Source organism: Ovis canadensis, chromosome 17, assembly GCF_042477335.2.
Source record: "Ovis canadensis isolate MfBH-ARS-UI-01 breed Bighorn chromosome 17, ARS-UI_OviCan_v2, whole genome shotgun sequence".
Taxonomy (NCBI): domain Eukaryota; kingdom Metazoa; phylum Chordata; class Mammalia; order Artiodactyla; family Bovidae; genus Ovis; species Ovis canadensis.
The window spans coordinates 56,670,885-56,685,334 of NC_091261.1; the positions used below are offsets into that span (position 1 = coordinate 56,670,885).

The 14,450-nt window shown below is 44.0% G+C and overlaps 1 protein-coding gene across 2 annotated transcripts; it reads right to left on the reverse strand.

The window, feature by feature from the left end:
- Positions 1 to 473: 473 nt before the first annotated feature.
- RAN (RAN, member RAS oncogene family) lies at positions 474 to 5,734 on the reverse strand. 2 transcript variants are annotated; one of them, XM_069557269.1, is made up of 7 exons: positions 5,352 to 5,734; positions 4,676 to 4,721; positions 4,148 to 4,232; positions 3,943 to 4,068; positions 2,578 to 2,765; positions 2,280 to 2,450; positions 474 to 2,190 (listed from the first exon to the last, which is right to left on the reverse strand). In XM_069557269.1, exons 2-7 carry the CDS (start codon positions 4,709 to 4,711, stop codon positions 2,146 to 2,148), a joined length of 651 nt encoding a protein of 216 aa, XP_069413370.1. In that variant the 5' UTR covers positions 4,712 to 4,721; positions 5,352 to 5,734; the 3' UTR covers positions 474 to 2,145. The 2 variants fall into 2 exon arrangements, with proteins under 2 accessions (XP_069413370.1, XP_069413371.1); XM_069557270.1 differs by having other exon boundaries at positions 5,182 to 5,382.
- Positions 5,735 to 14,450: the final 8,716 nt, after the last annotated feature.

The following is a 14,450-nucleotide window of genomic DNA, read 5'->3' on the forward strand; positions in this document are numbered from 1 at the left end:
CCAACACAAGTGAAGGCATCTTCAAAAGACATGGTCAGTTTCAGATGGACCACTAGCAAGTCATACCGATTTTAACCCACGTGCTCATTACTATTTCTTTTTTTCTTTGCAAAATACAAATTCTCACTATGAGAATCTGATGCACAAGATCAGCCAGAAAATTGGTCTTTGCAAGTCTAACACATTTTTGGAAATCTCTGCCCTTTCCTAGATACTCTGAGATCAATAGGACCAAAAGGTTTTCTTAAAAATTAAAAATTGGCCAAGACACATCACAAAACTGCTTTCACAAACACTTCGTGTTTACTTTTACCAGTTTTGTTTTAATAAGCTAATACCAACTTGGCTTTTAATTGCAGGCTCCTCCCATTACACACCAGATTTGAAATTGAAGGGAAAATTTCCCCATTTGTGTGAATTAGACAGAGAAATGCATTCCCCACAAGGTAATTAACACCAGATGATCCAAAAAATCCAGGCAAAGTAGAAGCAATATATTTTGTAATTTTCTTCCAAGAATGACTCAAATTCTCTCCCACCTCCAAGCAGCTCCCAAAATTTTACTGTTACATTTAGGCTTCAGAGTATTAGTCATACTGGCATTCTACATACGGTTACAAATACATATCCCTCATGTATCTCAATGAAAGATTTCATCTGATCATGGAAACTTTGTATCTGTTAAAGTCTGGTTTTGAACTGAATATAGCATAGTATATACATCAATTCAAATCTGTAAGTCAATCTATTAATATTTATTTAATATTTTAACAAATTAAAATGTATCCAATTTTATCCTTTAGTCTATTTTTCCATATACTTAAAAGGGATTCTTCCCTACTTTTAGGTAGCAAAGTAATCATTTAAGGGTAATTGGCCATCTAAAGAACTTTGGTAAACTGAACTACAGTACAGTAGTACTTACAGGAGGAAAATAGCTCGTCTTGATTTCTAATTGCTACAGTATGGTGTCAGTGAGATCAAACTCAGGCAAGACAGACCCAATTCATGTTTACATGTGAAACCATACAACGTTAAGTGGTTAATCTACTCAAAGTCTGGCAGTCTGTTCACATCACTGAGAGGCTTTCCTAAGACCTACTTTTCTGCTGCATCATCCTGAGGTGTTCTTACACCACCCAGAAAAATTCTTTGGGGAGAGAAAAATCATCAAAGCTGTGATATATCCATTGAAATCCTTAATCTTTGATAACCTTTAAAGCTTGGGAGTACTTAACAGCAGGTAAACATGGAACATCTTCTAGAATGCCAACTTTACATTAAAAATGTAACATCAAAAAACAAAAAAGTAAATGCACAATTATATTCATATTTAACAGATGAGATGTCCCTCAAGTTCCTGCAACCATCTGTACGATTTCACTGGACTTTGACAAGCTCTACATTAGAAAATGGTTACTTCTGCCATAAAATGCAAATATAATTAAAAGTATCTGTTTGAAACATCTGAAACAGGTACCACCTTTGACAGGTCACATAAATCTCATCCCTAGGTGACACTACCTAAGCCCAAAGGCAGGTGGGGTAGGTGTTATTTTAGCCTAACTATTGATAGTATTTACACCTCTTATCAAATACAATACTGTTGACTTGTCATTACGTTTGTGTGAAATGATTCAAGTATACAGAAAATTAGAAGCATTTAACCTAACTGACTTCAAGTTAAGTGGTAATAGCAAAGGCAATTCAAATAGTAACATGGCACAACTTTCCCTGTTAGCGGTTTTAAAATGCTCATTTAAACAAGGGATGAGTTCACTTGCTTAGATATTTGAAATACAACTTTATTCTGATTCTAAACGAAAAGGAATGGGAATGACAGTAACAAACAAGATTCCACCTCTCAATATTGTCATGTGACTATAGCAGTCTTATATTTGAAACTCAAGGAGGAAACAACTGTGTTCCAAAACACCTAAATATGCAGGTCCAAAAAATGAAGGTTTTTTTTTTTTTTAACTGCCACATTCACTCCAAAGCCCATCCATCTCCTTCAGCATCCAAAGATTAAGCACATGTTCTGCTTAGCTATATAATAAAGTGGCAAACACGCTGCACCACTGACATCACAGGACAGTTGCCTATAAAACTAGACTTCTGACGCTGGGCCCCAGCTTCACTTTCTCACAGGTCATCATCTTCATCCGGGAGAGCAGTTGTCTGAGCAACCTAGATAAAGAGACGGAAATGTTACAATGCTCCAGATGAAAAGCACCTGGAATCTAAAAGCACTCATCACTGAGACATAAACACCATACCTCTAAATCGTGCTCGTACTGTGCTGCCAACGCTGGGTCCATGACCACCTCTGGCGGGGCAAGAGCAGGCATGGCGACAAACTCCAAATTAGGGTCTCCAATCAGTTTTCTAGCAAGCCAGAGGAAGGGCTTTTCAAAGTTGTAGTTACTTTTGGCAGAAATGTCATAGTACTGTTTAAAAGAATGGTAAGTTAATTTTAAAAACCCACACATCAGAAACATCAACAAATCACTTTAATGGACTAACATCATAATTTTAACTAAAGGATTATAATTCTATAAGCTGTAGAAAACATACCTGAAGATTCTTCTTTCGGTGGAAGACAATTGACTTTGCCTTAACCTTTCTGTCCTTAATATCCACTTTGTTGCCACACAACACAATTGGGATGTTCTCACACACTCGTACCAGATCTCTATGCCAGTTAGGCACATTCTTGTAAGTAACTCTTGATGTTACGTCAAACATTATAATGGCACACTGAGCTGAAAGAAACATTTACAGTGATCAGTACATGCCTACAAATTTACTACATCAAGAAAAATGCTTACCATATTTATCTTTCCATCTGCAATACTTCATAAACTGTCTCAGCCTCAGAATGCATCTAAAGTCGATCAATGATAAACCACCATTTCAGAATTCACCTCCCATATTCTGAGTATCTAGAAATCTATCCTTTGAAAAACACAGCCATGATAAAGCTGGTAAGCATAATATATTATGGATTTTTAACTAACGAATTTGGGGCTGGGGAAGGGGAGAAGACCCTTGCATAAACACGTACTCAAGTAAAAGCAAAAGACATGGAAATATTTCCAACAATTTTCATCAAATGAGCAAGAGTGTTAGATGAGTATTCTGTGCAACTTTTTTGCTCGGTATAACAAGCATTTGTTTCCTTTGCCTTTTTAAATCTAAAATCAAGCATTTAAAAAAAAACCAAACAACTCTGCAAAACCTAGTACAATTAAAGAGAAATCAGCTGGTCTTATAACAGCATTTTACAAGATACAAAGCCTAGCTCCTCTGGCCCAGTATCAAATGGGTCGTTGTTGTCTTAGTCCCTAAGTGATGTCTGACTCTTTTGCAACCCCATGGACTAGCCCACCAGGATCCTCTGTCCATGGGAACTCCCAGGCAAGAAAACTGGACTGGTTTGCCATTTCCTTCCTGACCCAGGGATTGAACTTGTGTCTCCTGCATTGGCAGGAGAGTTCTTTACCACTAAGCCACCAAGGAAGCCCATCAAATGGTTCACTATCTTTTTAATGGAGTGCACAAGAAATAATCATTGACAATCACCAAAACACATGCCCAAACATAAACTCTCAAATACTGAAGCTGTAGCAACAACTGTCTGTTGCTTATTGTCTTCAACTTAAGAGCCTCAACTTGAACTATATAGTGTATTTCAAAACAGTGCCTATCATGACACAAGCATGCATCAATCAAATGCCACAAGACAACTTTCACAAAATTTTCTTTCCCTCAAATGGTCAACTCCCTGGAGTCAGTACATGTTTTGAATTGAACTGAATCACACAATTTCCAAATCAGTCAGTATTACCAACGTCTTTACTTGAGTACATCTATTCCTAAGTAACCTTGGAGACTAAGGTACAAATCCTCTCAAAAACTTGTTACAAATCAGATACCTACCTTGTATATAATAACCATCTCTCAGTCCACCAAATTTCTCCTGACCAGCTGTATCCCATACATTGAACTTAATAGGTCCTCTGTTGGTATGGAACACAAGAGGATGGACCTCAACACCCAAGGTAGCTGGAACATAAGAACTGCAAGTTAGTCAAAGAACTCAAACCTTTCACACACATGTCCACAAATGGTTCCCCCCACATACCTACATACTTCTTCTCAAATTCACCAGTCAGATGACGCTTCACGAATGTAGTTTTTCCAGTACCACCATCACCAACCAAAACAAGCTGTCGGAAACCAAATTTTTGAAATAAACACCAAAACATGTAACACTTCAGGACCCCAGGATTATGACGCTGTTAAGATTTTCTGGACAATTTAACTTGCACAACAGAAGTTTATGTACTACCTAAGCACATTTACAACAAAGAATCTTAATCAAGCGGCCCTGTCCCATCTAACGAACGACTCGAATCAGCGAAACTTTCTGAGCCCTGCTTCCCTGTCCGCAGGGTGGGGCCAGCACCCCCATCTCGTTATCGGGGGACCGAAGGCACTGCCGCAGCACGAGCACGTTGGCTGACGAAGCAGGCCGTCCGCACGCACTTGCGGTCATAAAGGAGATACGGCAAGTAATACCGTCTGGAATAGAGTGCCCCCCAAAGCTGCCTCTCCTTCAGAGCCCTTCGTGTTCACTGCAGCACACCCCCAACTCCCGAGCGTTACCTACTTTGAACTGAACTTGGGGCTCTCCTTGGGCAGCCATCGCGATGTTACTGCGAGAATGGAGAAAGAAATAAGGCCCGCTGCACGGCGGCGCGGGCCGGGGGCCGCATGGCCGGACCCGCCCCACGTGCCCAGGCCCACAAAGGCCTCCACCGAGGAGCCCGGCCGCCCGCACCCCACCTCCTACCCCCAGTACACACACATGCGGGTGGCCGGGGGCCGAGAGTGCGATGGCGACGGTGGCATCGCTCTCCGGCCGGACTCCGCGGCCGCCGGATCGTGGCGCGCACCCGCTCGAAGCGGAGACCGGGCGGAGCGGAGGCCCGCTCGGCGTGGAGGCAGACGCACGGAAAGCGCCTGGTCACCGCCAGCGGCCAGGCCGCGCCGTCCTGTCCGCCCCACGGCCCTCCCCACGGCCGCCCTTCGGCCCTCCGCCCGGCTGCATCTCCCTTCCTCCCAAGCGGCCGGTACGCCGGCCACCCCTCCGCACCGACAGTCCGCTCGACCCACCGCGGCTCGCGTCCCGGCGCCCTCACGGCCTCCGCGGCAGGGGAGAGAGGAGAACTCTCTGCCCAGAGGACTCGCTAAACCGCCTCCTCATGGCCGCCTCCCGCCGCTGCCTGGACCCCCCAACACCCGCCCCCGCCCCAGCCCCACGGCCCCCGCCCCGGCCCCGCTACCTTCCAGAAGCGTCTCCGCGCCCGTCTGACTGAGGGCTGGAAAGATGGCGGAAGCGCAATTCAAATGCCCGGAGACGCAGCCGACGCCGGCGCGCGCCGAGAGAGGGCGGGGCAACGGCGCCGCGCCGCTCCCACGTGGCCCGACGCGCGCGCGCACGCAGGCCGCCCAGGCTTCGGCGGCCTCACCCGTCGGCCTGGCGCGTAAGGGAGAGGCTCTCGGCGCACAGGGCGAGGGAGGCAACGCGGTCGCGCGCACGCACGCCGGCCCACGAGGCCATGTGCGCCAGCCCGGGGGCGGGTTCGCGCGCGCGCATGCGCGGACTGCGACGCGGCGCGCCCTGCTGCCACCGCGGGAACAGAACTGGGAGGAGAGGCCGAGGCCCCCTTGGGCGGGAAACTCGTGGGGTGGCCCACACAAAGGCCCTGCCCCCGCGTACAAACACGGCACGCAGGCCCGGGGCGGGCGCCATGTTGGGGTGCGGGTCGCCCCCTCCCCCTTCCCCTCCTGCTCCATCCCGGCGCCCCCGTATCAGGCTGGAACTTACCAGAAGTAGAAAGCCAGTCACCTTTTCTTTAGGACATCTAAGTGGTCAGCAGCTTTTGTGGCCTTATTCTGCAAAAAGGATGATGAAATTTAGTGTGTCCAACCTTTTAGCTCTTTTCATCTTAGTGACAAACAGGGATGCAATCAATGACTAGGTTCCAGACGCTTACAGGGATAAGGCTATCAAGGGTCCAGACAACTGACCATGCATAAAACTTAACAATTTGCGGGGGCCACCTCTCATCTTCGTCAGAGATAGGAAGTGAGACTACCTCAAGTTCAACAAGTACGGGTTTATTAACATTCCTTTGCATTCAGCAAGATGGCTGAATGCAGTCCTCTAATCTCACAGCGTAAATATAAGGCCAGCTTTTGGCATTTGTCTGGACAGCCATAGATTCTTGTCTTTTTTTTAAAGGATGTGAGGCACAACCTGATGACTATAGTTAATGCTAGAGTTTATTTATTTATTTATTTCATGCTGTAGCCTTCAAAATAAATAACTCTTAGTTCCCACCCAGGGATTGAACCCCTACCGCCTGCATTTGAAGAGCAGAAGCTTAACCGCTGGACCAGCAGGGAAGTCCCAGCCACAGATACGTTTTTTGGAGATATAAAATTTTTTAATTCATTTAGTTTTTAATTGAAGGATAATTGCTTTACAATATTGTGTTGGTTTTTGCCATAATCATCATGAACCAACCATAGATATACATATATTCTGTCCCCCTTCAATCTCCCTCCCACCTCCCATCCCATCCCACCCCACCTTCTAGGTTGTCACGGAGCCAGGGTGTGAGTTCCCTGAGTCATACTGCAAATTCCCACTGGCTATCTGTTTTACATATGGTTGTGTATATGTTTCCATGCTACTCTCTCCATTCGTCCCTGGCTCTCTTCTTCCAGCTCCCCCATCCCATGTGGATTAGTCTGTTCTCTATGCCATCTGCAGATTCTTTTTTTATTATTATTAATTTATTTTTTATTGAAGGATAATTGTTTTACAGATTTTTGTTGTTCCATATCAAACCGGAACATGAATCAGCCGGATTCTTAAACTACGTTTTTGGTTCCCCACCCGCCCCCACCCCTGCTCCTCCCCAACCAAGCATCCATGGCTGACAGTAAGAGCAGGCAGCTAATGGCCCCATCAGGATAGTTAAGTTCCCCAGAAAAGATTCCCCCATGGGGACTCTTCCCAGAGCAAAGAGAACCCAAATGACCAAGGAGATAGCCACGTAATACTGAGCACGTTTGCTAGCAGGTCTGCTGGGAATCTAAGTGACGCAAATTGGGCACAACACATTTGAGAACCTGCCTGCTGGGAACTCAAATCCAAGTGCCCCCAAGGACCCTCAGAACCTGCTGCTGGTGGGCATGAGATTGGTTTGGCCACTTGGGAGGATACAAACTGGTAAAACACACATAAATGTCCATGGCTTTATTTCCATTTTTAGGGAGATGTCCTAGACTTCAGTTCCCCCATATGCCCAAAGAAACAAGTATCAGGAGGCTCACTGCAACGTTTTTTATAATTGTTGTTGTCTACTTGATCAGTCGTGGCTGATTCTTTGAGACCCCATGCACTGCAGCACACCAGGCTTCCCTGTCCTTCACCATGTCCCTGAACTTGCTCATACTCACGTCCAATGAGCTGGTGATGCCATCCAACCATCTCATCCTCTGTCATCCTCTTCTCTTCCTGCCTTCGCTCTTTCCCAGCATCAGGGTCTTTTCCAATGAGTCGGCTCTTCGCATCAGGTGGCCACAGTATTGGAGCTTCAGCTTTAGCATCAGTCCCTCCAATGAATATCCAGGATTGATTTCCTTTAGGACTGACTGATTTGATCTCCTTGCAGTCCAAGGGACTCTCAAGAGTCTTTCTCTCTTATAATAACAAAAAGTGAAACTTAAGTACATGTCCATCAATAGGAAAATTTATAAATAAAATATATCTGTACTATGGGTTTACTGTACAGAAAGTCATTGAATCAACAGGGTTAGGTAGATCTCAAAAAGCTAATGCTAAGAAAAGCAAGTTGAAGGAAGATGTGATGATAGCTTTATAAAGTCTTTATTTAATTTTATAGAGGCTATACATATATTATAACATTGTTTAGGTAAGTTTTTTACAAACACATAAAAAACCATTAGCTCTTGGACATATGTACATTAGTTTTTTATTTTATTTTTTTAATTGCCTGCAAGGATATAGACCAAGTCCCGATGGCTATTGCTTCATAGTGTTAAAAAGGAATATGATGGAATTTGGCCAAAGAGGTCAAAGAAGATTTTAACTTTATTTACAGTGTTCTATTTTTTCTTTCTAAAAAGTGATTGAAACAAGTATAAAAGCCTATTAACCATTATATAATTCTGGGTGGTCAGAACATCATGTTTATACCTTTTGTTATTAAAAAAAAATTCTTCTGACAAAAAAGCTAAAGGGAAGTTTGCCAAACCAGGAGTATTAGCTCTTCTTGAACTCGCCACCTAGACAGAGTTCGCAGGTGATTTGTTTGTTTGCATTTTACAGAGGTACTTTCTTGTCTTGGTCACCCAGTGTGGATTGCAAGCCCATGCTTAACCTCCAGTTAATTGTTGTCAATACAAAATTGCTGTCAAATGCAAAAAAATGTTACAAAAACCATACAAGAAATTACAGCATCTATTACCTCTGGTTTCCCCAGATGTTAATATTGTTTAGTTGATCATTTGTCTTTATCATCCTACCTTCTATCAGTGTGTATATATATGTACATATCATACATACATGATTTTTCTATAGATTATATATGTATATATATATATATGATTTTTTCCCACTGCAATGTTTGAGAGTAAATAGCACACGAAACACCCCTCTATGTCTATTGTTTAGAACCTCAGGATGGGACTTCCCTGGTGGTCCAGGATACAACTCTGCACTCCTAATACAGGGGGCCCAGGTTCGATTCCTGGTCACGGAACTATAGATTCTGCATGCTGCAGTTAAGACCCAATGCAGTGAAATAAATACATAAATAAATATAAGCAAATAGATAAATATGCCTGCTTTCTCCTCAGAAGGCAGGCTGTAGTTTAAAAAACAAAACTAAAGGACATTCTGTTATATAACCACTGTACACTTAGCAAAATTAGTAAATTCAGATTGTTACAATTCTATTATCTAATGTACAGGACTTAATTGGCACTTGTCTCCCTCCTGCCCTTATCTAGTACAGTACACTTCAGGATCACACATTATGTTGACCTGTCCAGTCTCTTTTTAACTGAAATATAGTTAATTTACAATATTGTGTTAATTTCTGATGTACAACAAAGTGATTCCATATATATATATTAAAATATTCTTTTCCATTATGATTTATCATAGAATATGGACTATATTTCCCTGTGCTTACAGTTGGGCCTTGTTTTGCACGTGTGTGTGTGTTTTGTTTTTGTTTTGGCCATGCCACATGGCTTGCAGGATCTTAGTTTCCTAATCAGGGATTGACGCTGGGCCTTCAGCAGTGAAAGCCCAGAGTCCTAATCACTAGACTGCCAGGGAATTCCCCAGATGGACCTTGTTGTTGATCCATTCCAACCTCCCACTCCATCCATCCCCCAGCCCCCTTCCCCTTGGCTGCCACCAGTCTGTTCTCTATGTGCGGGACTCTGTTTCTATTTCATGGATATGTTCATTTGTGTCCTATTGTAGATTCCACTTGTAAGTGATTTCACGTGGTACTTGTCTCTCTTTCTGTCTAGTCTCTTTTAATCTAGGGCAGTACCTTCCTCTTTGTCTCTTGCTGGGTATTTAATAGTCCAGTTACTTTGTAGACTCCCTGCATTTGGATGTGTCTCATATTCCCTCAGGACTAAGATTCAGGGTATGCAGTTTGGGTCAGGACACCCTAGCAGTGATGCTATGTTCTTCCCAGTGCATCCTATCAAGAGATACAGAACAATCTTCTGAAAACATCAGACTGTCCTTCTCCCTTCTTAATCTCTGTAACCTTTTCTTATCTGTTATACTCAGATACATGAAGTACATGGCCAGGCCCTATATGACCCAAGTTGTGCCTACCCCTCTAGCCCATCTCAAGCCTCTCATTGTAATCCCACAATAGCCACACAAACCTTTCAGAACCTTACCTTGGCCAAGTTCATTCCTACCACAGGGCCTTTGCACTTACTCATCCTCTGCCTAAAATGCTCTGTCTCCACATCTTTGCCTGACTGGTTCATTCTTACTCTTCAGGTCACAGCTCAAATGTCATCTCCAAGAGGCCCACTCTGATCACCCTTTCAAATGAGGTCCCACCACACCAGCCATTCCCCATCTCAAGCACTGTTCTATTTTCCCCAGAACACTTACCGCTACTGAAAATACCTTGCTTAATCATTCACATGCTTGCTTTTCTAAAAATCTTCCTTTCCCTCACTAGAATAAGCTAAGTTCCTCATCTGTCACCATATTCGAGGCATATTACACAGTGACTGGCACTGAATGGGAACATAGTAAATATTTGTTGAATTATTGAGTGAACCGCTCTAAACTCTATCTGAATACAGAAAGAGTCATCAGAAACAGCAGCATTATAATGTCATAAAAATAATAGTAACATAAATGTAAAGCTTCAGTTCAGTCGCTCAGTTGTATCCGACTCTTTGCGACCCCATGAATTGCAGCACGCCAGGCCTCCCTGTCCATCACCAACTCCTTGGAGTTTACCCAAACTCATGTCCATCGAGTCGGTGATGCCATCCAGCCATCTCATCCTCTGTCGTCCTTTTCTCCCGCCCCCAATCCCTTCCAGCATCAGAGTCTTTTCTAATGAGTCAACTCTTCGCATGAGATGGCCAGAGTATTGGAGTTTCAGCTTTAGCATCAGTCCTTCCAAAGAACACCCAGGACTGATCTCCTTTAGAATGGACTGGTTGAATCTCCTTGAAGTCCAAGGGACTCTCAAGAGTCTTCTCCAACACCACAGTTCAAAAGCATCAATTCTTTGGCACTCAGCTTTCTTCACAGTCCAACTCTCACATCCATACATGACCACTGGAAAAACCATAGCCTTGACTAGACGGACCTTAGTTGGCAAAGTAATGTCTCTGCTTTTGAATATGCTATCTAGGTTGGTCATAAGTTTTCTTCCAAGGAGCAAGCGTCTTTTAGTTTAATGGCTGCAGTCACCATCTGCAGTGATTTTGGAGCTCCCAAAAATAAAGTCAGCCACTGTTTCCACTGCTTCCCCATCTATTTCCCATGAAGTGATGGGACCAGATGCCATGATCTTCATTTTCTGAATGTTGAGCTTTAATCCAACTTTTTCACTCTCCTCTTTCACTTTCATCAAGAGCCTTTTGAGTTCTTCACTTTCTGCCATAAGGGTGGTGTCATCTGCATATCTGAGGTTATTGATATTTCTCCCGGCAATCTTGATTCCAGCTTGTGCTTCTTCCAGCCCAGCATTTCTCATGATGTACTCTGCATATAAGTTAAATAAGCAGTTAAATAAGACTCTTTCTGTATTCAGATAGAGTTCAGAGCAATTCACTCAATAATTCAACAAATATTTGCTATGTTCCCATTCAGTGCCAGTCATTGTGTAACATGCCTCGAATATGGTGACAGATGAGGAACTTAGCTTATTCTAGTGACAATATACAGCCTTGACGCACTCCTTTTCCTATTTGGAACCAGTGTGTTGTCTCATGTCCAGTTCTAACTGTTGCTTCCTGATCTGCATATAGGTTTCTCAAGAGGCAGGTCAGGTGGTCTGGTATGCCCATTTCTTTCAGAATTTTCCACAGTTTATTGTGATCCACGCAGTCAAAGGCTTTGGCATAGTCAATAAAGCAGAAAGAGATGTTTTTCTGGAACTCTCTTCCCTTTTCCATGATCCAGCAGATGTTGGCAATTTGATCTCTGGTTCCTCTGCCTTTTCTAAAACCAGCTGGAACATCTGAGAGTTCACGGTTCATGTATTGCTGAAGCCTGGCTTGGAGATTCAATCCCTGGTCAGGGAACTGAAATCCCAAAATCTGAGTGGTCAAAAAAAAAAAAAAGTGATGGTTTTAAAATAAGTCCACAGTCCTTTGATACTCCTCCTTTCAAAAGCTTAAACTAATTCTCCTTTCCTGGAGTTTGGGCCCGGCTTAGTGACTCACTTCTAGCTGAACTTAGTGACTCACTTCTAAACAATGCAGGGTGTCACAATGGACAGTGTAAGCTGACTTAAGTCACTGAGGCTCTGTGGCTTCCACCTTGCTTTCTGGGGACACTCACTCTGGAAGAAGACAGTTGCCACATCTGGAGACATGCACGACCCTATGGGGGCTTCCCATAGGTGGCTTCTCATGGTGGCTCAGTGGTCAAGAATCCACCTGCCAATACTGGAGGCACAGGATAGGTGGGTTTGATCCTTGGGTGAAGAAGATCCCCTAGAGAAGGAAATGGCAACCCACTCCAGTATTCTTGCTTTGGAAGTCCCATGAATAGCAGAGCCTGATGGGCTATAGTCCGTGGGGATCACAAAGAGTCAGACACGACTTCGTGACTAAACAATAGTGCTGTGGACAGATACATGTGACAAGAAGTTGAGCGTCCCTGCAAGAGCCGGTCAGAACTTGCTGGCCTGTAAGGGAGCCATCAGGGGAATGGATCTTTCAGCCCCAATCAGGGCTATATCTTACCTGCAATTTCTTGAGCCCTAGATCAGAACCCCTCAGTGAAACCACTCCTGAATTCCTGGAAACTGTGTGAGATAGTACTGTGCATTGTTGCTTCAAGCTATTAACTTCTAGGGTAATTTGCTCTGCCGTGGTAGATAACTAATACAAAATGTGAGGACTGTTCACGTATAAATCCAGATAGCTGGTTTCTTTTGAACATCAAGATAGGAAAGCATTGGGCCTGATTTCTTGTATGGCCTCACCAATTGGAGGTAAATACCCCTGCCCTCCACGGATGCAGTGGACGTTGACATTTGTCTTGGATCCTGCCATTCCCCATCATGTCTCAGACTTGAGGCCTGGGGTCACTTGTCTCTGACACCAAGCCTGCACTACTCACTGAATGATTTGCTTGTGTACCTTGACATGTTTGAATTCACAACCTCTCATTTATCACTTTTTTTTTTTTTTTTTTGCCACACTGAGGCATGCAGAATCTTAGTTCCCTGACCAGGGATGGAACCTGCAACCCCTGCAGTGGAAGTGCAGAATCTTAACCACTGGACCACCAGGGAAGTTCCCACAACCTCTCATTCAGTGAGTCTAAGACAGTGATAAGCAAATACCCAGATTCATTCATTCATTCAGCTGATATGTATTGAGCACCACGAGGGATCAGGCACTCCCTGAGGACTGGAGCAGTGAACAATACAGACCCAAAGGATCCGGGGTTCATGGAGTTTTCATCCTAGGAGGTAGAAACAGGACATGTGAGAAACTATATGTCAAGTAGTGAGACATGTGACGTGATCATTGCTGGAGTGAGATATAATATCTATCTATTAATGTCTATCTATCCATCCATCCATTCATCTGTTTCTCTCTATATATGTATATTATTACATATATATATATATTTTAAGGAAACACAAAATTTTGCGTATTTATTTATTTTTGGCTGTGCTGAGTCTTTGTTGCCAGTGTTCTCTAGTTGTAGCAAGCTGTGGCTACTCTTCGTTGCAGGACACCGGCTTCTCATTGCAGTGGCTTCTCTGGTTGCAGAGCATGGGTTCTACAGCATGAGGGCTTCAGTAGTTCCGGTGCTCAGGCTCAGTTGCTCCTTGGCACATGGGATCTTCTTGGATCAGGGACAGAACCCGTGTTTCCTGCATTGACAAGCAGATTCTTTACCACTGAGCCACCAGGATTGCCCAATAGATAGATAGATAGAGAGAGAGAGAGAGAGATACTTAGATCTCTCAGTATGTATATTTAGATCTCTAGGTATTTATATTTACCTCTAGATACATATAAGCAGTTAAAGAAGATATGGATGCCAGAGAAAGTGGGTAGCAGTGAGGCAGGGTGACTGACAGGCCTCCCCTAAGACAGCGACATTTGCGAGGAAGCCGAAGAAGGTAAGGGAAGGAACCGCAGAGATGTTTGTGGGAAGGGAATTCCTGGGGAGGGCGTTGAAGGCGGAGGCGCTGAGGTGGAGGCCCACTTAGTGCTGTCAAGGCAGCCAGCAGACTAGAGGCTGGAGGAGACCAGCTCAGAGAGAACGGGAGGGGCTCACCCTTGATGGTATTTCTGTGCAAATTCAGGGTCTCCACAGGAGGGCAAAGGGGCCTCTTGTGCCAGGAATAACGGTGGTTTCTTTCTAGCAAGGAGAACTTTAAAAGCTGCCTTTTGGCAGTCCACAGTAGGACAGAGCCCTGTCTGTGAAGAAGGCTTTTATTTTGTGTCCCATGTCACTTTAGGAGGGTGTAGTCTGAGGAAGGAGGATAGAAGATGCTGAAAGAAAACAGAAGTATATAGAAGGACATAACAGAGCTTCTCAGGAGCTGAGACAGGCCTGGGACATTTTAGGCCTATCTATCTATCTATCCACT